Source organism: Pinus tabuliformis, chromosome 3_2, assembly GCF_031772625.1.
Source record: "Pinus tabuliformis cultivar Carrire ecotype Pingquan chromosome 3_2, CPIR1, whole genome shotgun sequence".
Classification (NCBI taxonomy): domain Eukaryota; kingdom Viridiplantae; phylum Streptophyta; class Pinopsida; order Pinales; family Pinaceae; genus Pinus; species Pinus tabuliformis.
Window position 1 is genome coordinate 81,541,564 of NC_142302.1, and position 26,002 is coordinate 81,567,565.

A 26,002-nucleotide genomic window follows, 5' to 3' on the forward strand; every position below is an offset into this window, starting at 1 on the left:
ATTTATTATAGCATTAGTTCATTGAGTAGTCTCAAATAGTCTCGGTGTAGATGTCAAATTGGGTATGCTACATGGTATATAAACTATTATTTCCCAAATTTACCACTTTCATCTTATGCTTTAATTGAAAGGATCTTGGTATAAATAATGTAGACCTTGAATGTTAGTTTAGAGATTATGGAATGATGGAAAGTGATAAATACTTCACATGTCTTTGTTTGACATGCAGTATGTTTTTCTATTTTCTATAATATAAAATATGTTTCTATACACTTCAATCCTATAAGTATTATTTATGTTTTGAAAGCACAACAGTTATATATTCATATTTTTCTCCACATTAATAGTAGAATATCTATACATTTCATGGGAAATCATTAACATGTGTTTAGAATACTAGAATTAGTAGAGACTTACTAAGTAAAATGTTTGAATAATTAAAGGGATTGAAAGAACGAGGGTGGGGATGTACTCTATGGCCTTAGAAGACTAAAAAATATGAATTTTCATGGAGTATACTAGGGGTGGAATCAAGAAAACAAGTGGATATGTATGTCTTACTTCAAGGCATTCTTCTTACCTCTCATATCCCAATCAGATATCTCATTATTGTGGGATATCCAAATAATACAATAAGGAATCTAGCTTTAAAAACAATACCCCCTGACCTAAAATTGGATAATGTTTTTAACAGAATACAACCATTTCTTTCCCTAATTATAAATGTATGGATTAAGAAAATCCCCCGAAACCTAAATTGCAAAGAAGACCACTTGGAAAACCAGGAATCAGAGGTAGCTCTTGGAACCAATACCCATAATGGAACTTGAAGATATGCATTGATTCCATAGTACAAATTTATGGGTTTTCAATCAAAGAGAAGGTGTTGTACACCCACACATGCTCCAAATGTGGTGATTGGGAGAGGAAAGGAAGTTATATAATAAAGTGCTCTAGGATGAAGAGGCTCTTGGCCATTGTGACATGGGAAGTTTGTCTAGTTCATATTTTTGCAGCAAATATGGATTCTCAGGGTGAGATAATGGTTTTCACTATGAAAATGAAGTGGAAATGATAGGATATTATATAAAATAGAATGATCCAACTCATGTGAGCTTCACATGAGAAAATTATGAAATGAAATGGGGAGGTGATGCAGGGGTTGAAATGGGTCAGTTGGTTATATGTGGAAATTTCCCCTAGTGTGTATTAAATTTTTTGGTTAGTCTAACCCTAAGAGATAGACTCTTCAAGGTCTACAACTACTCATGTTTCCCTTGTCTAGTATGGCAAAGATGAAGAATGGTTTTGTTGGGGTGGAACAATGAATACCGGTGTGAGTAGACAACAAAGCAAAGGCACCAATTTCATTAAAGATATGGAGGCCAAAAGGAGAAATCATGGTGCTTTCCTCAGATTTGTGATTAATGAGGAGGAATTACATATGGAAATTGGTTTAGTAAGTAGAAATGTTGACAGATTAAGTGTGCAGATAGGCCCTCTAGCAAACATTCTATCCTCAGACCATCAATAACTACATTAACTTAATTCAAAATTACATCGACTTCAAGCTCAACTATAGTCTGATGTTGCATCCAAGTAGGAGAGATTGAGGGTTGGAAGCTTAACATTATTCAACGAACTTAATGAAACTAGCTTAGAGTGGACAATCTGATTTTAATTAGGTAGCTTCAACAAGAAATTTCATAATTATTAATGATTAGGAAATACTCTCCATTTCAAATTTTTATATATGTCCTTTAAATGTTTATTTGTATCAAGCACCTTCTTCAAATTGTACCCCTATAAGAATTTATGGAATATAGATCTAGGAGGCATTAGAAGCTTGAAAAAAATTATTTGTTAGTTTTTAAAGCATTTGTTATTTACTCCATAGTGGCTGTTAATGCAGGGAATTAAAATTATTTATGGTTTCTCAAATGATCGGACTCCCATGGAAGAATTTCACCGTTTCTTGGTGCCAGCATAGGATGCATGAGGTATATGACACCATCGAGACATAGATGACATAATGGGTATGCATAAAAATAATAAGTATTATCCAACCATGATAATCTCTAAGAAGTATCTATGCATGGGAAGGTACCATAGGTACCATGATGTAATAGCAAAGGCTAGACTTCTCATTCAAAAAGGTGGTCTCCAAAAAATGGAAGTGAATTGAAGTTTCACCTCCCAAGACAATGATGAGGAAATCCTCCTCCTTCTCATTGTGACCAACATAGAAGGTGGGAAATTGGATTCCAAATACAGGCACCACCAAGACTAGGAATACCAAGAACATGTAAACAATGGATATCTATTGGCAGTTAAAGACTATAATGGGGAATTTTTTAGTGGAAATATGATAGGAGCATCGAGAAATTCTTCTTTTCCTAGACAAGACCTAGAAGCACGTCAGAAAACTAGATACCAAAGTGACAAACATGGCCAAGAAATTGGTTGATCTAGAGTTCTCTAACTCAAAGGAAGACAACATTCCATCAATTACAATCCAAGTGAATTCTACTACGGAGTAGTGGTTTTTCTCATTATCTCTATCAACATGATTTACAAGTCCTTGAATTCTAGAAGAGATAGAATTACTCATAGAGCAATTAGTTTAGTTTTAAATGGATAAAAAAAATAGTTTAATAAATGTTTTCACTTCAAATTTAGACTTTTTAGCAAATTAAATTAATTTTACAACATAACTAATACACACTAATATTATTTTTATTTTTAAAATAATCTAATATAATCCATGTGATTAAATTTCCAAAAAACCATTTACTATTTACAATATAAAAAACTAAATGTATTTCTTAAATACCTTTGAGACATGTTTATATATATATATATATATATATATATATATATATATATATATATTCTAAAGCTTTATTATTCATTGATAAACTATAACTACCCAGAGATACAATATCAAAAGAATAGAAAAGTATTCATTGATAAACTATAACTACCCAGAGATACAATATCAAAAGAATAGAAAAGTATAGTAAAATAATAATGAAGCAGCTAATTATTAAATCTTAGAAAGGCTATTACACCTTTATTATAATTTTCATTTCTAAAAACACCCATATATATTTGTTGTAGCAATTGTACTAATAAGAAATAGTAGTACATTATATCCATTGATCTTTTCTCTATACCAAAAGTAAATACATTAGAAAAATAAATAAAGGAAAAAGAACATTAATTTAACAACCCAAAAAGCAAAAGTATAAGCTATGTAGAAATATTTTTTTAAATAAATTTCCCACCTCACTTTGTATCTATAACATGCCCATTATAATAATAAAACAAATGTAAGTATCAGTACAGTATCATGTTGAAACACAATAGTACAGTCATTGGCACATGTGCCCTTTTCTAAACTGGCTTGGAGCCGTTGCACGGTCAAACACGGCGAGGCCGGTGGAATCTATATAATGCCTTCCTGCATTTTGGGTTATCAAATGAATGTTCTATGAGGAGCAGCACAGGCAATCAGAATTCGTCGTGCTGAACACATCATCATCGCCCTGGTTCATTAGCTTTCAAAGAACTACTCTGCTCTTCTGTTTTGTGGATAAACAAACCCTCGTATTATATCAATTTTGCCAACCAATTCAAGGTTAAAGCCATGATTCGTGGTATGAAACTTTTGTGGCGCCGTTGCAGAGCATTTTTTCAAGAAGATTCAGACGAATCCGAGGGCCGCAAACTTCGTGTGGAAAGGATTTATGAGTTTAGGGAGGTGATTGGTCAAGGACGGTTGGGAGTGGTGCACAAGTGCATTCACAGGGCAACCGGAGAAGAATTCGCCTGTAAAAAGATGCCGGCTACCAAGAATGCATTTAATGAGATGACTATGCTTCAGAATCACTTATCTGGCGGACACTCAGGGATCTTGAAGGTCAGGGCCTGCCACTGGGCGGAACGGCTGGGCCAATTTACCTGGTCAAAGAATGTCCACATGATTACAGAGCTCTGTGATGGAGGAGATCTCCAGCACTTTCTTGATGAACATGGCCATGGCATTCTTTCTGAGAAACAAACCGCCAGAATAATCGAATCTCTTGTCCAGTCCCTTCAATACTGCCACTGGGGAAAAATTATTCATAGAGACGTCAAACTATCGAGTATTTTTATATTAAACGATGGAGAACCCTCTTCATGGATTATTAAACTTGGAAATTTTGATCGATCGATATGGAAAGGTATGTTACAGAAATGTTCTTTAAAGATTAATTTGTAAATTTTGTAGTTCCTCTTGGTATACTCATAAATTCTGTAGTTAAAGGTCAAAGATTAATTTGAAAATTTCCCAGTTCCTTTAGACATTTGATAAATTCTGAAGTTAAAGGTCAAAGATTAATTTGAAAATTTTGCAGTTCCTTTTGGTATACTCATAAATTCTGAACTTAAAGGTCAAAGATTAATTTGAAAATTTTGCAGTTCCTTTTGATATACTCATAAATTCTGAAGTTAAAGGTCAAAGGTTAATTTGAAAATTTCGCTGTTCCTTCTGGTATACTCGTAAATTCTGAAGTTAAAGGTCAAAGATTAATTTGAAAATTTTACAGCTCCTTTGGGTGGACTCATAAATTCTGAAGTTAGAGGTTAAAGATTCATATGAAAATTTTGCAGTTCTTTTAGTATCGTCATAAATTTGGGATGAACTGCATTGGTTGCCTTTAATGTTCTTGAGGGCTCCATTTTCTTTGGAAAAAATATTGATAGATTCTTTATTTTGGATAAAATACTTTACAGGGAATGAAAATGAAGTCCACGGTAAGGTGGGGACATTAGGATATTCTGCTCCAGAGATGCTCTGCGGAAATGGTTACTCGTATGAAGTTGATATATGGAGCGCGGGAGTGGTGCTGTATGTTCTTCTGAGTGGAAAGACACCTTTCGATGCTGAGCATGAGGACGCCAAGAGCATGTATACGAAATTAAAGAATACAGAGCCAGATCTCAATAGCGGTATGTGGAGCTTCATATCAGATTCTGCAAAGGAACTCGTTCATGGAATGTTGCAGAAAGACAGGACGCAGCGGTTTTCTTGCTATCAAATCTTGAGTGAGTTTTTTTTTCTTTGGATTCTGTTGGTATGCAGACTTTGTTGGTATGCAGACTTTGTTTGTGAATAGGAATTAGGGCTTTATAAACTACAGTATTCAAACGTAATGATTGGAATGATGCAGGCCATCCTTGGATTTTGAGCAATGTAGAGACGGATGTGGCTTCCAGCTCCACCATCAACACAGATATCGGTTCATCTACCACTGGGGCCGATGCAGGCGACCATTGAATACATACTAATCAGAGTGATTACAGAGCAAGAAAGACCATGTGATAATTTGTAAGATTGAAGACTGTTTATATGATATATATATACCGCTTCCTGTTTGAGGCTGAGAAATTGTGATAGTAGGTAAAGATTATGATTATAGCAATTTGCAAGTCAAGAATTACGAAGATAAATAAGGATATTATGTGATTGAATTATTTTGAACAACTCCCACGTCTCGAACTTGTTGGAAGCTTCTGTGTTATTGTTATACTGTGTATTTGTTCGAGATCTCTGCAAAATTCTTGTATTGTTTAACACTTTTTGACCTAAAGTTTAGTTGTGTATTTAGAGCATGAGTGGAAATTTAGTATAAGTTACCTATTTTATTCATGTTTTCACGGTTGGTACTTCTTGTTCACTCAAACTTATACACTCGCAGATTAAAAGGCTAATTCGGTAATTGGTGTTTATTAGGAAATGGGTTCTTAGCATTTTAATTTCAATTTACACTCGCAGATTAAAAGGCTAATTCGGTAATTGGTGTTTATTAGGAAATGGGTTCTTAGCATTTTAATTTCAATTTAATTATTAATAATTAGATAGTAGAGGTTTAATTTAATATTTTAAAATATTCATAATAGTATATACACATGAATTAAAAGTTAAGATTTATGTAAAGTAATTATGTGATTTTTATTTTTGTAATTAAATTGATTAATTAAAAAAATTATCATGTAAACAAGTCTTATATTAAAAATTGAGATTTATCTCCAATGTAATTATGTGATTTTAATCTTTGTAATTAAATTGAATAATTAAAAAATTGTGATATGAACAAGTCAAATATTAGAGGTTGAGATTTATTTCCAAAGTAGTTATGTCATTTTTACCCTCGTAATTAAATTGATTAATCAAAAATTTTGTCATATCCAGTCTCCTTAAGATTTTCTAGACATGTGGTATTAATGAGGCATAATATAGTAATAAAATCTATGTACAAATATAGTTAAAAATCTTGTTTCATGTTTATGTATATATATTTAACCTATAAATTATTTTTTTATAATTAAAAATAATTATAATAACTTAAAATGAGCACTTGTGGTTTTGGATTGATGGTGAATAAGTACATTGTTAAGACACTCCTTGCCATAGGTCACTTGTTGAAAAAAAAACATTTATAATAATTTAAAATAAAATAATTTACTTAGTTTTTATGATTTTTTAATTTTTAAATAAAAGATTTCCATGTTTATCATTGATTCATAAATATTCGCATTTACTTACCATTACTAATATAGTTAAATTTGTTTATTCAAAATTAAAATAACAATAAAAGTATTTAAAATTAAAGTCATTGCACAACCATATTTATTAATATAATTGATATAAGTTTTTAAGTGTACATAAAACACATATACAATCATATTAATAAATGTAGTTGATATGCACCAATAAATTTATATCAACAATATTAATAATTATTAAATATATAATGAAAAATAACTATTAAAATTTAAATAATGACCACTACTATATTATCATTAATAAATTAATAATATAGTTAAATTGGTGGGCTCAAAATTAAAGTAACAATAAAAGCATTCAAAATCAAAGTACTATCTACTGTTAATTTGCATCTGAGGACCTCAATTTAGGTGACCGCTTCTCCGAATATCAGTGTATCTTCCCAATCTGCAATCACTGCATGTGCAGGAAGGCCGAAAATCTTCATAAATCCGGTGGCCATACTGCAAATTACTGTTCCAAATCCTAGGATTTATACGAGTGCTCATTCGATAGTTCATTTCACTAATAAGGGATTCAAAAATCGGAATCTCCCGTGCTTGCAGAGTATCAGATCGAGTCTCTTAGGTTTGACTCTCTGCAAAAAAAAGGTGCGTTGTCAGTCTGTAAGACTTGGCAAGGCCAGGGATGTTTGGATAACCCTTTTACTGGCTTTTATTGTGTAAAAATTCAGGATTAACTTTGTCAAAGAACAAGCGCACAACGAATATTTTTCTCATAAGCACTCATTGACTTCTTGCTTTATACAGGAAGACTACATAAGCCGCCAATGTGGTGCAGAGAATAGAAAGTCATTGTTTAGGAAAAAAAACGACCTCTTAATTTAGACTACTCAAAGTTTGATATAAACAAATATTTTAATAAAATAAGCCGGCAAGAAATTCATCCGTTGGAATCCGTACGACACCAAAATTTCAAAGGATATATATCGATGAAGTTACGTGAAAAAAAAGAAAAAGAAAGAAAGGGTACATTCGAGTATATTCAATTCATTGTTATTATGTTGTTTGAAATTGTATTATATTTATGTTATTTTTTAAGGAAATGAGAGTAGCAATATAAATAAATATTATTTTATATTATATATATATATATATATAATATGTTAAGTTTTTTTGTCAAATCATATATTTTCTGGAATGATATTAAAATTTATATAGTATAAAGGTTTTCATATCATATTAAAGTGAAACACTCAAATATTTAAAATATGATTATGTGTTTAATAAATGTTTTGAGAGGCCCGCGGGGTAAGCGAGTGGTAATCACAATGTGGTGAAGTTCGTTTGAAAGGGAGTTGGTAATCACAATGTGATGAAGTTCGTTTGAAAGGTGGACTCTGTACTGAAGGTCACGAGTTCAAATCCTCCAGACTAACCCTATAGTTGTATAGAAGGTAGTTGTATAGAAGGGCGGGCGCAGCTCCCAGTGGTTATAGAGGTAGCAGTTGGAAACGTGAGTCGTGAGGCTGCCCCTGTTGCCAATTCCGCTGAAAAAATAAATAAATAAATAAATAAAAATACAAAATAAAAATAAAAAAGAAGAAAGAAAGAAAAGAAAGGAGGAAGTTCCAAGGCTCAGATTTTATCATAAAACACTGGTAAATATGTTTAGTTATAAAAACCACAAAAAGGACTAAATAACTAAGATTCCAATGTTAAGGGAGTAATATTGTGCCTTCTTCTCTGATGGTATTTTCTTCCATATATACGAAGTTCATGTAGCCATTACCATCTGTGAGGCCCTTTTTAGACAAAGAGTCAACCATTGTATAAGATATATATACGAAGTTCATGTAGCCATTACAATCTATGAGGCCCTTTTTAGACAAAGAGTCAGCCATTGTATAAGATTCCCTAAATATATGTTGAAATGTGAGGCCCTTTTTAGACAAAGATTCAACCACTATATTAGATTCCTTGAATATATGTTGAAATGTGATGTGCTGAAAGGACTGTTTGAGGAAGTTGATGTGGGAAATCCAGCTGCAAAGGTTTGGAGGAGAAAAAATGTATTGCCCTCAATCCCATCAATAAGGGTATTGGAATCTCCATATATGTGAATGGTGTCAATAGACAATCTTCTAGAGAACCAAAGCAATCCCCAAAGTTTCAAAACCTTTGCCCGCATGTTAGTACCTGCACCTACATTCCAAGATATTTTATAGTGTGACCTATGATCTATTCTGAGCCATACACCACAACTTTAGACACCTCTCTGAGTCCCGCATCAAAATAACCTGCAGGAAAAAGTATGTCAGGTGGGATGTGGCGGATCAATAGATCCTTATCCCTCAACGTGTCCGTGCTCGAAGTATCCATCCACCTTCCAAAATTGAAAATGATTTTGTGAACATCAATCCTGTAGTCTTAAAATATAAAACCATTTATGGCCCGCCATATTTCCTAGAAGATGAAAAGTGGGGTGGCCTGGAATTTACCCCCGCACTCTATCCACCAAATTAGGCATTGCTCTATGGGTGGAAGCATCTGAAAGGTATGCTGAGTTGGAGTAGTATGCATTTCCAGACCTGTAATGTCATAGGACATTCCAAAAATAGATGTGCATTTATCTCCAACAGAATCTTTCAAAGCGAACATCTACCAGGCTCGTGTATACCTCTTTTCTAGAGATTCTCCCAAGTCAGAATTTTGTTGGGCCAAACCAACCAAGTGTAAAGAATGAGCTTATTGGGGACATTTAGTTTCTATATCTTATAAGACTAAACAGGCTAAGTAAAAGAGAAAAGAGTGCTCATAATGTACCTGTAGGAATCCGCTACTACCACTGAGTTGCATCGTAATTTCCTTGCCCATGTGATGTGATCTCCCTCCTTTGTCCTTCAAAGGCTCGCCCTTCTAAGTGTTTGTATGAAATAATTCCATTCCTCTGCACAGTGGCCAACTAGACCCATGTCTTCAGCCTTTCTCCAAACAGGAAATTTACCACGCCATCCAAGGATGACCTATTCCAGAAAGAAGTACCCTTTAGAACGTAGTCTAATCAAGGTATCCTCAAAAAGTGGATTATCACCCTCAATGCCTAGAATATTATCCATACCAATAAAAATGTGGTTTCCTTTTCCAAATACCATGTAATTTATCTGAGAAACTAGTGTTTTACCTTCTAGAAACTAGTCCATATATAAGATCCAACTTTGATTCCAATGAGCCCTTCTCTAATCCAGTGATCATCTTTTCTATTATGTAGATATTTGGATGAGATTATATCTTGTCAGATGCCTTCCCAGAATAGTGTGCACCAAATTGATTTGATAATGAGTGCCCATCCAAAAATCTTAATGTCCAATATTCCCCATCCATTGAAAATTTTTCAGACAGTGAGCTTCTCCCACTTGATAAGGTGGTATTTATGTCTCGAATATGAACCCGTCGAGATGAACTGTGCTTTGTAACTTTTGATTTTGTTCATAACTGACGATGGAAGAATATATAGATGTGTCCAATACATTGTGATATATTGGAGAACTGCATATGCCAGAATGTATTTGTAGCTTAGAGACAACCATCGATGGGACCAACAATAGAGTTTTTGTGGAATTGGTCCAAAGCCACTACGCGTCAGTAATCCTATAATTATTTGGCTTGAGGTGGAAACCAGGTAGGTAAGACCATCACCTATGGGTTGTGAGTGGAAATTAAAGAGTTCTGCAATGTTTTTTATCTCCTCCTTATCACCATAAGAAATTAAGTTTTTGTGATAATGATTGAAGAATTGGTTCTTTAAGATTAATCATAATAATATTTTTGGGTTTACATTTCAAACCCTCCACTATGGTTCATCATTGCGACATAGATAGAGAACTTCATCTAATAAAAATAATAAAATGTAAAACTTTAAAAAATCAATTTCAATTAATTAAAAAAACTAATTACCTTAATAAAATAATAATTTATTTGAACATATAAAAACATAAATGATAAAAATAGAAATACAATTTTTTATATAAATCTATATTTATTATATTAATTCTTTTATAAAAAAAAAATATATATATATATATGGTATAATAATATATAAATAAGGTTAAGAATAGGCATTTAAATAAGGCTATATCTCGAGGGAAATTATATCCAATATCTGAATTAAAAATGTTTTTTTTGTTTTTTAAAGATATTATGAATCAATAATAAAAGAATTAAATAATATGTACTAAATAATTAATAATATGCATGAATATATATTAGAAAAAATAAAAATAATGAAACAATTAATTAATATAATTACATAAATTTCAAAATAATAAAATAAAAATAAATAGAACAACAAATGTAAGAATACAAATAAATAAATATTATAAATAATAATTTTATTTTTAATTTACAAAATAACATATATAAAAAAAAGTGCATTCTTGTAGGGAGTATATTAAATTCATTGTTATTATGGTTTTTAAATTTTATTTTATATTTATATATAAATTGATTTTTTTAATTAAATTGAAAAGTAAATGGATATAGTTATTGTTAAAATAAATTAGTCATAAATTAAATAGTTGGTGAACAAAGATAAACACCAATCCAAGATAAGCATCAAAAAAAAGTTATTTATAATATTTGGGAATATCATCTTGAAAAAACTAAATTATTTTTAAACTTTAGACAAGCAAATTATTTTTCATTGTAATTCGATTATATATTCCATTCACATATTTTTATTTTAAAAATTACAATCTATATATATATATATATATATATATATATATATATATATATATAATAAGAAAATAAAAATTAATAATAATTTGAGAAATATAATGTCAACCAAGCACCTCTTCTAAAAATCCCATAGTGAATAGTTATACAAGTTGTTCTTTGCCCTCAACCCTCCATCTCTTCACAACGTTCATAACCAACAAGGTCAATAGTCCCATGTGATATGTTGATTTAACCAACAATATTAATTTTTTCATGTGATATGTTAAATTTATCATGAATAGACATATTTTCTTTATATAAAATATAAAAATATTTCTCATGTAAAAAATAAACATATTTATAAAAAAGAAAAATAAACATAATCACAGTGAATAAAATAACATTTAAATAAAAAATTAATGTGATCCATACTTTCCCAACTATAAAATTGAATATGAATCTACACACTCTACCTTCCCATTTCCATAGGCCTCAAAACCTAGCAATGGATTGACCATGTTGCTTCAAAATACATTACAATCAGGACACTAAATCACTAGTGCTACATCCTACTATGTACACGAGGCATGCCTTGCGATAGCAAATCAGTTTGTAAGGATTCTAATAGTGACTAACTTTCGAAACAAATAAGTAATATGTAGGAACTTGCCATAATGCTCATGTTGTTGTACTTGAATCTTGATATTGTGGTAATAATTCAGACCTCACAAGCATTAGATGAGTCAACTAGATAGCCATCCTATATGCATTTGTAGAATCCTGCTAACTAGATGGTCATTAAAATATGCCCAATACTACCACCTCATCTTAAACCCAAAGGGTCATCAAGATCAACTTCTAGATCTTTTTCTTGGTCTTGGAAGTAATACCTCAGATTCTGGGAATTTTAGTTTAGGTGTTTGTTGCTTATGTCCCATTTCTTAAGCTTTTTCTTGTTGAGATGCTTTCTTAGCATGCTTTGGTGGCCTTCCAACTGCTCGTTTTAAGAGAAGCTCTGCTTGGGTGGTGTTGGTGGTAGTAGTAGATGCTAACAATTGTTTTAGAGGAGGATTTGAATTTGCTAAAGAGTGGTTCTTTAGCTCCTTTTCTTCTCAACTGTGTTCAAGCTCTTAATTGGCTTGGAAATGTTGCTCGAGATTTTGTTTGTCTCTAGAATGTGGGTGGAGCTCTTCAAAGGTGCAAGAAGATCACTGCAATTCTTTTCCACGTCATTCTTGCTGTTGGAACCCTTTTTCAATTCAATTTTAGTGTTGATTGTACTTTTCTTTGTTTGATGGTTGTTAAGGAAGGTCATGATTGGTTCCTTAAGATATTGTGTATCCCTTATTCTTTCCTTTAATTCCACAACAATTTTTTCTAATTTTCTCTATTCTCTGGCATTGCCTGTAGATGATTTAGCAGTTGTTCTTACCTTGGCAGCATCAATTTTGTATTCTCGTTATTTCTCCAGAATCTGGGTCATAGATGGAGCTACAAAAATTTCAACAACTTTTTGTTCGTCAATCTTGTTTTCCTTAATCTTGTCATCCTTTGTTTCATCGTCCTTTATTTTTTCACCTTATCGGTTTGATACACTTGAAATTTGAATGACATAAGGAGACGATTGTTCCAAAGTTGGTTGTGCACCTTTTGCACCACCCATCTTATATTCACCATGATATGTCTTTGCATTTCTCTTTCTACCAGGAACAATTGGAGTAGGATTAGTCTTAGCCGACAAGGAAAATTTTGAAAGCTTCCTTGGCTTTCTCTTTCTCATGGAGGGACCTTCTTATTTCAACGGGGCCTCCAAATGAAATACGTTTTTCATCTCCTTTCTGGCCAAATCACATAGTCCATATGCAGTAGCAAACTTCGTTGATTTCTTTGGATAATTAACGAGTGCATTTTTTTAACACCAGAAGTAGATCCCTGAAAAACTCTACACTGCTAGAGTAAGAGCCTTTCTTTAGCCTTGACCTCACCATTTCCAAGTCCACATGCCTCTTAATCATGCTTTGGTAGTACAGATTATCCTGCAAAGTGAATTGTGTGGTTGTCATTATTAGATATATTCATATTGAAAAACAAATCATAGATACAACTACAAGTCCAAGTCCTTGTCATAGGAACTAAAAGACCTCAATAAGCAAAGCTTTTATTGAAGAATAACAAATCCATTAATATATTAACTTCTAAAGAAATAAAAATAGATTTAAATCTTAATTCATTCTAAAAAACTAAAAGATAGAAGCAAAAAAACTCATAATCCCTATTTGATTAAATTTTTTGGTTTTCCTATGATCTATGCTAGTTTTTCCTAAAACATGTGACCAAGGGTGGTTTTTATCTTATAGGATTTCCAATGTGGATAAAACCACCCTATTCTATTATTTTTCTCTCTTTTATTCTTGGTGAGTAGAAATTATTTGGGGTGTTACTAATGTTGTTGTTGGATGGATCATAGCTTTGTTTCCCTCTCGAGACCCTGTTATGTTTTTTCTACTTGGTGAGGGGGCCATGAAATTGGGTCCATCTCTTTCACTGGTATGATTTCACTGGAGTATTTTTAGTTAGTTTTGTAACTCGGTATTGTTTCTTCCATTAACTGGTTTCAAGTTTTTTCTCTCCCCGATTAGTTTCAACCATAGCTGGTCTCATCTAATTACATCTTAGGGGGTGTTTGCGAAGTGAATTACAAAGTTGTATGACATACCTCTACCCTTAGATTTGTTTTGTACAAGTTCTCATTATATTATAAATGACTACTCTAAATACAACCACAACTATAGTAGATGTTGTAGTGGAAGCAGCTGGTCACTATAACACTTTGAATAATTTCCCCAAAACATAATCCCCACCATCAACACCATCTTCAATGATTGAGTAGCCCATCATCTTGGGTAAAATTCATTTCAATGCATTTACTGGTCTGTCAAGGTGTAAGAATTATCTCTTGTTTTGCAAGAGTGTGAGGACATGGGGTAGTGTTCAATGCACTATGTAGCAGGAGACAAAGTAAGGACTCATGATGTAGTGGCAGGAGTTGCAAAGCCTATTGTGGGAGAAGTGGAAGCAACAGAGCAAGAGCAAGTTGGAGAAGGCACAGTGGTTCTGCTGAGACTGAAACCCAAGATTAGGAAAGCAATATTGCATCATCCCCTTCAATGCATCATCCCATTCAATGCATCTTCAAGTGCTCATGAAAGCCATCTGGACATTAGCGTTAATTCTTTGTTTCTAAATAATTCTATTCAATAGTGCAAATTGAGAAAAAAAGGGCACATAGCGTACTTTGATCAAAATTCTGGAATCTATGAAGTGTATTTACCCTAGAAGTAAAACTATTCAACAAAATACCCAGTCTCCTACAACTAATAGAAAATGTGTATCAAACCTCATACAAAATCATATTTTTAAAGAGAAAATCATAATAAATATCGCTCATGATCATTGAATCATTTTCATGTGTAGAACACAAGTTAACCTCAGCACTAAATTTCCTCTACACACTACAATACCCACTTCACAATTGTGATATGCTAAATATATTTAGCAATAAAATCAAGAACAAACAATTTATTTTAAGATGTTCCTTATTTGAACCAGATGATCTCTTGTTAATATGATTGTTTTCATTAGGAGAAATTCAAAGGTCATCGCATCACCAAACTCAAGATCAAATCCATGTTAATATGGATCATATAATACTAAGTTGATCATACCAGGAGAAATGTAGCCATGGGTGTAAAAGCTATTGTAGAATCATTTCCTCCATAAGTTTGAAGAATTTTTGCAATCCCAAAATCAACGATCTTTGCCTCATAAAATTTATCCAACAAAATATTGGAAGATTTTACATCTCTGTGAATAATTGCAGGTAAGAAATCATGATGAAGATATGGTAATCCATGAGCTCCCCCTATGCAATCTTCTCTTTAATTCCTTCTCATTATCTTTTGCCAGACATCAAATAAGTTTTTGTTTGGCATGTATTCATAGACCAATAGATTTGAATTACCATTTGACAAATAACAATAAAGCTTCACTATATTTTTATGCCGAATTGTTCCCAAAATATCCACTTCTGCCTTTATCAATCTATCTAATCCATTTTGCTTATTTTTGTTGATGTTCATTGTCCATATTCACTTTACTGCTACAGTTTCATTGTTCTGCAACATGACACAATACACCTTGCTTGATCCACCACTTCCTATGACATTATCTTCATCTAATAGAGCTTTGCAAATCTCTTCCTCAGAGAAGCTTAAATTCTGAAAAGATTTAAAGGTCCAAGAAGAATTATCCCTTTCATCCATCAAGGCAAGTTGATTTTGATGATATCTTCGCTGAAAATGTATCAATCCAATCACAAGTAATAACATTGTTATGCCAACAATGAGCCCAGAGATAATTCCCATTTGTCTGGCTTCTTTCCCATTATGAGAATCAGAGCAAGCCTCAAGTATATTGTCATTATTATCATTATTATTTCCAGAGCTGTTAGCACAAAGCCCTGGATTTCCCGAAAAGCTATGTATGTTTACCTCATTAATGAGTGAATCTGGAACAGCCCCAATTAACTCATTATTGGAAAGATCAAGAAAACTGAGCTTTAGTGCACCAAGACTGCTTGGAATTGAACCAGATAGTTTGTTGTTTGAAATATTTAAGGAGTTCAGATCAACAATAGATCCCAGTGACTCTGGAATTGATCCTTGCAAATAATTTTCTGCAAGATTAACAACAACCAAAGAAGTACAAGAACCAACTTCATCTGGTATGGATCCCTCAAACATGTTGTTCTGCAAATACAGATTATTCAACTGCCTCAAGTTGCCAATTTCCTTGGGTATTAGACCTGTAAATTGATTATTGTTTGCTTCAAGTTTGACCAATAGCTTTGCCATGCCGATCTCTGGTACCAAAAACCTAGAGAATTGATTATTCTGAATATACAACTCTGATAATTCCTTCACATTTGCGATCTCGGAACCAATTTCACCAACAAAATTATTGAAGCTTAAATCAATAATTTTAACATTTGGCAGTCCCCAAATTCCTTTGGGCACTGGACCACTCAGATTGTTGTTTTTAACTCTAAAGCGAACCAGAGTTTTGCAATCTCCATAAGTTTCAGGCAACTCTCCTGTAAAAAAATTATCGAGAACCATAAACTTTTGTAGATTTCCTCCTTTGCATGTATCTTTTTGTATCGTGCCACTAAACTAGTTCTGAGAAATATCGAGCATGTTAAATTTGGATAGACTTCCAAGCTTTTGTGGTATTTGGCTTGTGAAATTATTCTGATACAGTGAAAAACTTATAAGATCTAGGAATTCCCCAAAGCTTTCAGGAATTTGACCTGACAATTGGTTCATGTAGAGCTTAAAGGAAACGAGGTTTCTTAAAATTCCAACGTCCTCTACAATGTCTCTATTATGCATGTTCTTTAATGCAACAAAATATTGGAGAAATATAAGACTTCCCAACTCTTGAGGTATATTTCTAGTAAGATTGTTGTTGTAGAGCTTGAGTTGGTAGTGTTTACTGAGTTTGGAAATTCCCCTTGGAATAGATCCATGGAGGTTACTGATAGAGTTCAAAGTGAAAAAACACTGATCAAGAAGACAACATAGATGTAAATAGAGATTACACCACAAATGGAGAACACAAGATAAGAATGGAGAACACACAACACAAGCTTTTTCATTAATGGAGGGCCTTGCCATGGCTTAGATTCTAAGGCTTAGGAAAATACAAATTTATAGATGAAGAAGCAAGATCTAGAATTTTTCATGTGAAATTCATGGACACTGTGTGGTTAAAAGTCAAATGACGGTGGGTGGCAGTCGGTTGTGGACGACGGAGTGTCAGAGATTCGGCGCTGATGGTGGAGCAACATGCATCAAATTCTATATTTGGCTTCGTGTTTAACATTATCCCACTTGAAGCCAAATAAGAGTCTTGAATCAAGTCACACCAAGTCCTACCATGCCTCTACATAACTCACGTTTATTTCTTGGTAGAATGTTAGTGAGTATATAGCAGGGTTCCTATCAGTATGGATATTTTCCAAGGATAATTGCCCTTCCTCCAACACACGCTAGATCCAATGATATCTTAAGTCAATGTGCTTGGTTTTTGAGTAAAATTATGGGTTTTTCGCCAAGTGAATGACACTATGACTATTAAAATATAGCACACACTTTTCCTTCTTTATTCCTATCTCTCCTACGAATTGCTACATCCACAACATCTCTTTACAAGCCTTTGTTGTAGTTATGTACTATGCCTTTGTTGTAGAGAGAGATATTATTATTTGTAGCCTTAACACCCAAGATAATGTTGCTCCTGTAAATGTATATAAATAACCTATAGTGGAATTTTTTGTGTCTGTATCTCCAACCATATCTGCATCTGTACATCCGTCAAGCACAATCTCATTATGACCAAAACATAAGCAGTAATGACTAGTACCCTTGAGATATCTCAAAATCCATTTTACTTCTTTCCAATGTTGTTTTCCTAGATTGGCAAGAAACCTGCTCACTACTCCCACTGAATATGCAATGTATGGTCATTTGCATACAACAACGTAAACTTTGAAATGGGAACTGATAATGTTACATGTTTCGTAGAGATAGCAAAAAAGTGACCTGATTTTGGAAAGGGACAAATGCAGAAAACACATTTTTTTAGAGCATAGTTTTTTGCACTTTAAATAACTGATACGATTACCTATTTTGTAGAGGTAGCAAAAAAGTGACCCGATTTTGAAAAGTGGTGATGCAGAATACACTTCTTTTTTTTCGGAGCATATTTTTGACACTTTAAATTTTCTTATGTATCAAATATAAATATTTGTTTTTAAATGTTAGTGATTTTCATGTTGATTTTGAAACGTGTTGATGCAGCATACCTTTTTTTTAGAGGGCTTATTTTTCACACTTTAAAATTTATTATGTCAATTTTTTTTGAAATCATGATTACTTAACGAATTTTCAAGTTGTTTTATTTTTCTTTTTTTAAATGTTGATTACTTAAAAAAATATATATAAATATATATATAAAAAGAGAACAAAAAAAACATTAAAAAAAAAAAAACGTATCACATAAACCATAAAAGAATTTGAAAAAAAAAAACAAAATGTTAAAAAAAATAAAATAAAATTAAGTAAATAAAAAAAAACAAAAACAAAAACAAAAACTAGGAAAAAATAGAAAATAGATTAAAAAAAAAATTAGAAAATTAACCAAAAAAAACTATTAAAATTAAGATTTAAAACATTTAAAAAATAACAAAAATAAACTCAAAAAAAATCCAAAAAAAATGAAAATTTAATATATATATATTCAAATTAAAAAAAACAAAAAAAAAAACAACAAAAACAAAACAACAACAACAAACAAACAAACAAACAAAGTTTAAAAAGAAATAAGTATTTTTGATTAAAAAAAACAAAAAAAACAAACAAACAAACAAATCAAAACTTTTTTATTTTTTATTAAGCCCTATATTTTTTTATTTGAAAGCAGAAAAAATTATAATAATAAAAACAAAATACATATATATGTTTGATTTAAAAGAAAAAACATTTAACTTTTTTTAATAAATAAATGTTTTTTAATTAAAATAAAATAATATATATATATATATATATATATATATATATATACACGCTTATTTTTATTTTATTTTTAAATAACAAACATTTCATTTTTGTTTTTTTAAATAAAACATTTTTAATTTAAACACTTAAAACTTAAAAAAGAAAAAATATATATATTTAAAAGAAGAAAAAAAAAACAAAAATAAAACATTTTTAATTTAAACACTTAAAACTTAAAAAAGAAAATATATATATATTTAAAAGAAGAAAAAAAATAAAAATTAAACTATATTTAATTTATACACTTTTTTTAATAAACTTTAAAAAAAATAATAAACAAAAAAAAATTATTATATATATATATATAATTGATTCTACGCACTCCGCCCAAGGCCGCGCCACCACGGGCAGCCAGGCGGTGAGGGGGCAATTCCAGGAATTGCCCCGCCATCGCCCGGCCGCCCGTGGTGGTGCGGCCCTTGGCAGAGGAGGCTGCATGTAGCCCCTCCGCCTAGGGTCACGCCACCACAGACAGCCACCTCACCGTCGCCCAGTCGCTCATGATGGTGCGACCCTGGGCGAAGGAGCTACATGCAACCTCCTCCGCCCAGGGCCGCACCACCATGGGCAGCGGCGAGGCGATTCCCGGAATCGCCACACCACCGCCCGGCCACCTGTGGTGGTGTGACCTTGGGCAAAAGGGTCAACCTCCTCTACCCAGGGCTGCACCACCACAGGCGGCTAGGAGACTCAAATTAAAATAATAATAATAATAATAATAATAATAATAATTTAAAATTTGTTTAAAAAAAAATTTAAAATTTTATTTTAAAAAATAGGGTTAATAATTTATTTATTTTGTTTTAAATAAAAAATCATTTTTTTTTTTAATTTTTGAAACTATTTTCTTTTTAATAAAAATTTTAAATGTTTTTTTTTTTTTTTGAAAATACATATACATATTTCATTTTTTTTTTAATTTGAGTATATTTTTGTTTTTTAGGTTTTTTTTTAATGTTTTTAATCTTAATTTTAGTAGTTTTTAATTTTTTTTTGTTAATTTTCTATTTTTTTTAAATCTAGTTTATTTTTAATTTTTTTTTTTTTTTGGTTTTTTGTTAATGTTTTTTTTTTTTTACTTACTTAATTTTATAGTTTATTTTAATTTTATTTTCTTTTCTTTTCTATATTTTTGTTTTGTTCTTTTCTTTGCCAAATTTTTTTATGGTTTACAAGATAATTTTCTTTTTCCATTTTTTTTAAATATATTTTGCTTACTATTTATTTGTTTATAATTTTTAAGTTTTTTTTTTAGTTTATTTTGTTTTTTTTAATATTTATATGATTGATTTTATTTCAGGGTTTTTTTTTATATATATATTGGATTTTTTATTCTTTTATTTTATTTTATGTTTTGTTTTTAGTATATATTTTAATTTATGTTTTGTTATTTTGTTTAACCTTCTTTTGTTTTGTGTTTTTTCATTGTTTAAATTTTTTTTTTTTTCATTATTCTTTTGAAATTTTAATGTTTTTTTGGAGTAAGGATAAAATCTTTTATGCCATTATTTCGAAATGTTAAAATTTTACCCTTTAAAAAGAGTGTTATTCCAGGGTCAACACTTTTCATTTTGAGGGTGTTTTTTGCACAAAAATTACCATTAAAAAAAAAGTGTTATTCGAACATCAACACTTTTCGTTTTGAGGGTGTTTTTTGGACAATTTTTGTTCAAAAAATTGGTTTTCACCACCATTTTTAAAACATGTTGAAAATTTACTCTAGAAGAAAAATGGTGTTATTCCAGCATCAACACTTTTCATTTTTAGCATTGTTTTTGATGTTTTTACGGGGTTTTGTTGCCAGGGTTCCTGTTTGAGTTTATAGTTCCCGTTTCAAAGTTTACATTGTTATACCATGGCATACATCAATTTTCCATTTTTTGAAGCATAAGGAATCTTACTCATTTCTTCCTTCTCCTTGTCATCACTAGGACATAACTCAGTACTTAGCTTGAAGTGAGATGCAAGGGGTGTACTAACTGACTTGGCATTGTTCATATTAAACCTATCAAGCACCTTCTTGATATATTTTTCTTGTGACAACCACAACCTTTTTTTTTCTTATCACGCATGATCCTCATGCACAATATGTGTTGTTTTGGACCTAAATCCTTCATTCCAAATTTACTTCCAAAATATTTCTTCAACCTATTGATCATATTCTTATCATGCCCAACAATCAGCATGCCATCCACATATAACAATAATACGATATGTTTTCCTTGATCATAACTCTTAATATAGACATAATGGTCAGCTTCCAACCTGTGAAAACCATGTTCCAACATGGATGAATCAAATTTCTTGTACCATTGTCAAAATGCCTATTTCAACCCATAGAGACTCTTCTTCAACCTTCAAACTAGGTCTTATTTTCCTTTTTCTATGAAGCCTGTGGCTGCTACATATAAATTTCTTACTCTAATTCACCGTAAAGGAAAGAAGTTTTTACATCTAACTGTTCACATTCTAAGTCTAAATCAGCAACAAGAACAAGAATGACTCTAACAAATGACATTTTAACAACATGTGAGAAAATATCAATGAAGTCAATACCTTCCTTTTGGGAAAATCCTTTCACCATGAGCCTTGCTTTATACCTCTCCTTCTTTTCGACACCTTCATGCTTAATCCTGTAAACCCATTTGTTTTGTAGAGCCTTTCTATATTTTGGGAGTTTTACCAACTCCCAAGTTTTATTTCTAGCAAAGAGTTCATTTCTTATTCCATTGCTTTCTTGTATTCTTTACTATGCCCAACATTACAAGCCTCTTAAAAACAATTAGGGTCACCTTCATCAGTCAATAGGATATAGTTTGAAGGAGGATACCTTTTTGAAGTCTTATGAGGCCTAGAATATCTATGAACCAACTATGGTGCTGGATTATCAGGTTGTATCTCCTGTAAAGGTTCCTGCAAGATTCTTCCTTCTTGGTGTTCATCATTTTCCACTTGTTGTCCTTCTTGCTCCTAAATTTGTTGTCCATTTTCTTGCATTGGTGGGATGTCTTCATGTTTCTCTTCAAACCTATCAACAACTTTCTTGACTTCCACCTCACCTACAAACCTCTTAAACATTTCTGACTCATTAAATTTAGCATCCCTGCTTCTAATAATTTTATGTTTGACTAGATCCCATAGATGATAACCAAATTCTTCATCCGCATATCCCAGAAAAATGAATTTCATAAATTTATCATCTAGCTTAGTTCTATTTTCTTTGGGAATATGTACAAAATCTTCCATCCAAAGATTTTCAAATGAGAATAATTCAACTTATTACCAATCAAAACGTCTCAAGAATGCCTCCATCCAAGGTTGTAGTTGGAGATCTATTTATAAGGTATCAAGTTGTCCTGAATGCTTCTATCCAAAAATGCTTCTCCAAACCTTACTGGATGCATCATCTATAAGTTTTCATAGGGTAGGCCCAAACCTTATTGGATGCATCATCTATAAATTTTACAAAATATGATGCTCCTCCTAATGACTTGATGTTAACAGGACCAAAGACATATGAGTGTATCAATTCTAACAAACTTTTCTTTCTTTCATGGCCACCTCTAAGGACTTAAACCCTTCTTTGTCTACCATATCTGTAATGCTCACAAAGATCAAGATTGTAGGATTTCAAACTTGGCAATAAATTTTTACCAACAAGGATTTTTAATCCCTTCTCACTCATGTGACCCAAGCACTTATGCCACAGATCTGTTGAATTTCCTTCTTTTGTGACAATGACCAAATATGATTTTCCTATCATTTCCTTCAATGTATATAATGTTCCTGTCTTGGGTCTTGTGGTCACGACCAATTCTCCTTTGCTAATTTTCTAGCCTCCTTTTCCAAAACTTGTGGAATAGCCTTCATCATTTAATCATCATATAGAGATAAAACTCATGTGCATTTATGGTACTTGTTTAACCTATTTCAAAAATATATCTTATGCATCCTTTATCTTGATCTGGATATCTCCCACTCCAAAAAAACTACAAAAGTGATTATTCCCCAAATGCACTCTACCATAATCACCAGGATTATATGCAACAAAACTATCTTTACATGGGGTTACATGGTAAGATGCCCTAGAGTCAAGGATCCAATAAAATCTATTGCCAGATGTATATAAACATGCATCCTCTATTGAAATAGTAAATAACACATCACCATCTATGACTACAAAAGTAGTCTCACCTTCATTTGTGTTGGATGACTTGTGATTTATACTGGCAAGTCTCTGATCCTTTTATCCTTTCTTTCATACTTGAAATTATTTGTTCATGTGCCCGATTTTTCCACAATGAAAGAAGATGATCCTGCCCCTCCTTGATTTTGATCGACCTCTCAATATTGATCGCCCTTGTCGGCCTCGATCAATTCTCCTACCACAATCGGCTAGAGTTAGAGCTTCTCCTCCCTAGTTTCTTGCAATTGACTTGCATCGTAACTCCTCATTCATTTAATTGTTGCTGAGATTATCAAAATTCATGGTTCCTACAGGTGTTGAAGTTCTCATAGCCACAATTAAGTTTTCCCAGTTGTCTGACATATAACACATTAACAAGATATCTTTAATTTCATCATCTAGAATGATTTTAACAGAGACAAGCTGACTAGTAATAATATTAAATTCATTCAAGTACTCAGCGACTGAAGCACCCTCTTTCATCTTGAGATTATAAAGTTTCTTCATCAAGAACACTTTTTTGATGTTGTGTTCTTCTCATATAGATCATGGAGCTTCTTCCATAATCTTGCTGCCATATTTTCTTCAAACACATCAAAATACACATTCTTTGTTAGATATTGGAATATTGTTGCAATCGCCTTTCTATCTAGCTTATTCCACTCTTCATTGATCATTGATGAGGGTTTTTTTGTTGTGCCCTCAATCGGAAAATACTGATCCTTTAAAATCAGTATATCGTCCATCTGTGATTTCCATAGGGAAAAATTAAGCCCGCTCAACTTCTCCATATCAATAATTGTTGTCTCCATTCTTAATAAATTCAAGCCCCAAAAATCAAGATGCCACTTTCTTAAGTAAATTTTTAAATATTACAACTTTACCAACTTTTAAGTTGAAAAGACAAAAAGTAATCTCCTTTTAAAAATTTATCAAATTATGACTTTTCACATATAACACCTTTCCTCTCTCTCTTTTTTCTTTCTTTTAATTAATTAAAAAAAGACCACACTTAACGTAATTATAACATATATAAATATATATATGTTTCACCATAATAACAAAAATAAAGAAGGATTACATCTTGGACTCTTCAAAAAAGGCACTCCAACACTCATGTCCACAAATTAAATATTCAGCATAGGACTCACATTCACATTTCTAAGCCTTGATGTCAACAACAACAAATGAAGATGAATCACAGTCACTCTCGACACTTACGGGACTCAACTTCCTCACCGTCATTAGGACCCTTATTGAGCACCGACCACTGCTTCCCTACACTGAGCTTCTTGTCACCACTTCTGACACTGGTCTTCTATCTTTTCTTAGGCCAGAATGTGATCCTATGGAACAACAACAAATTTCTGGGTAGTGCTACCTGTGAGGGTCATTCAAAGGGATTCACACCTAGACAACGAAGTGCATCGTTCATTCTCTCATGCGCTCTTTCATTTATCGTGGCCACATCATCCACAAGACCAGAACTTTTGTGAAGATGATTACAATGGCTGAGAGGCAGAGTGGTAATTTTGTAGGCACCTAGAAAGGAGAGAACCCAAGCTTTGATACCAATTGTTAGAGTTCAGAGTGGAAAAACACTAATCAAGAAGACAACAAAGATGTAAATAGAGATTACAGCACAAATGGAGAATACAAGATAAGAATGGAGAACACACAACACAAGAATGGAGAATAGAAAAACCACAGATGTCTATTATTCATGGAATGCCTTGCCTTGGCTTATATTCTAAGGCTTGGGAAAATACAACTTTATAGATGAAGAAGGAAGTTCTAGAATTATGCATATGAAATTCATGGACACAGTGAGATTAAAAGCCAAATGAAAGTGGGTGGCAATCAGTTGTGGATGTGGAGTGTCAAAGAGTCGATGTCAGTGGTGGAGCAGTATGTGTCAACTTATGTATTTTGCTTCATCTATAATAGTTATTGGTAGAGAGATCCAGCAGGCCCAGATCTGTAAAATTTAAAATAAAACTCGGAATTTCTCCTTCCAAATTGCAGGAAGCCAGGTAAAGCAGATTGAGCTTTTTCAAATTCATGAGTTCTTCAGGTATATTTCCTGGATTGAATGGATTGTTTGCCAGGCTCAGAGAGGTCAACTCTGGTAAATTTCCAACAGAAGCAGGGAATGGACCTGTGAAGTTGTTGATTGTCAAATCTAGAATTTGCAGGGATTTCAATGGAGAGAAATCTGGTAAAGTACCGGACAAAGAATTGTTGGTAAGATTCAAGTATTCAAGCTTGCTGCAATTCATAAGGGTCGATGGCAGATTCCCTTCAAGGTAATTAACACCCAATTGAAGTTTCTTCAAGTTGCTCAAACCACATATATTGGATGGAAAAGGACCATTCAGAAATTTGGTTTCAAGTATGATTTGAGTGACCATACCTATAGAATTGTCGCATGTAATTCCATCCCAATTGCAAGGTGCAGCAATGGAGTCTTCCCAGTTTTTCATGGAATTCTGAGGATCTTTCAAGCTACTCTTCAACAGCTCTAAAATTTGAGCCTCTTGAGTAAGATCTTGGGCTCTGTTCATCTGTTGCAAACCGCATGAAAACACCAAGCATACACTCCAAAAAATAATCTTGTTCTCCATAGCTTCTTCTTTATCTCACAAGCCTATATTGCAAGTTCAGGCTATAGGGTATTTTGCAAGCATAGCTATATTTATGGCCATGGTATTTTCTATGCACAAGCAAGTTCTTATAAAATATCCACCCACCATGGTTTTGCAGGAGAGTAAACCTGACAATCAACAAATTGAGCCTGTGGGTAACGACGTTTCATAACTTAGTCCAATTCAAGGAAATTGTTTGCAATGATGGCTCCATAATTTCAATT

At 32.4% G+C, this 26,002-nt stretch overlaps 1 protein-coding gene and 1 pseudogene across 1 annotated transcript; one reads left to right on the forward strand and one right to left on the reverse strand.

The window, feature by feature from the left end:
* Positions 1 to 3,649: 3,649 nt before the first annotated feature.
* Positions 3,650 to 5,323, forward strand: LOC149179948 (serine/threonine-protein kinase PEPKR2-like). The gene is made up of 3 exons (XM_089413706.1): positions 3,650 to 4,226; positions 4,780 to 4,995; positions 5,217 to 5,323. The coding sequence occupies exons 1-3, from the start codon at positions 3,650 to 3,652 to the stop codon at positions 5,321 to 5,323; spliced, it is 900 nt and encodes a 299-aa protein (XP_089269832.1).
* A 9,638-nt stretch (positions 5,324 to 14,961) lies between these two features.
* Positions 14,962 to 25,757, reverse strand: LOC149179949 (uncharacterized; annotated as a pseudogene).
* Between the last annotated feature and the right edge of the window lie 245 nt (positions 25,758 to 26,002).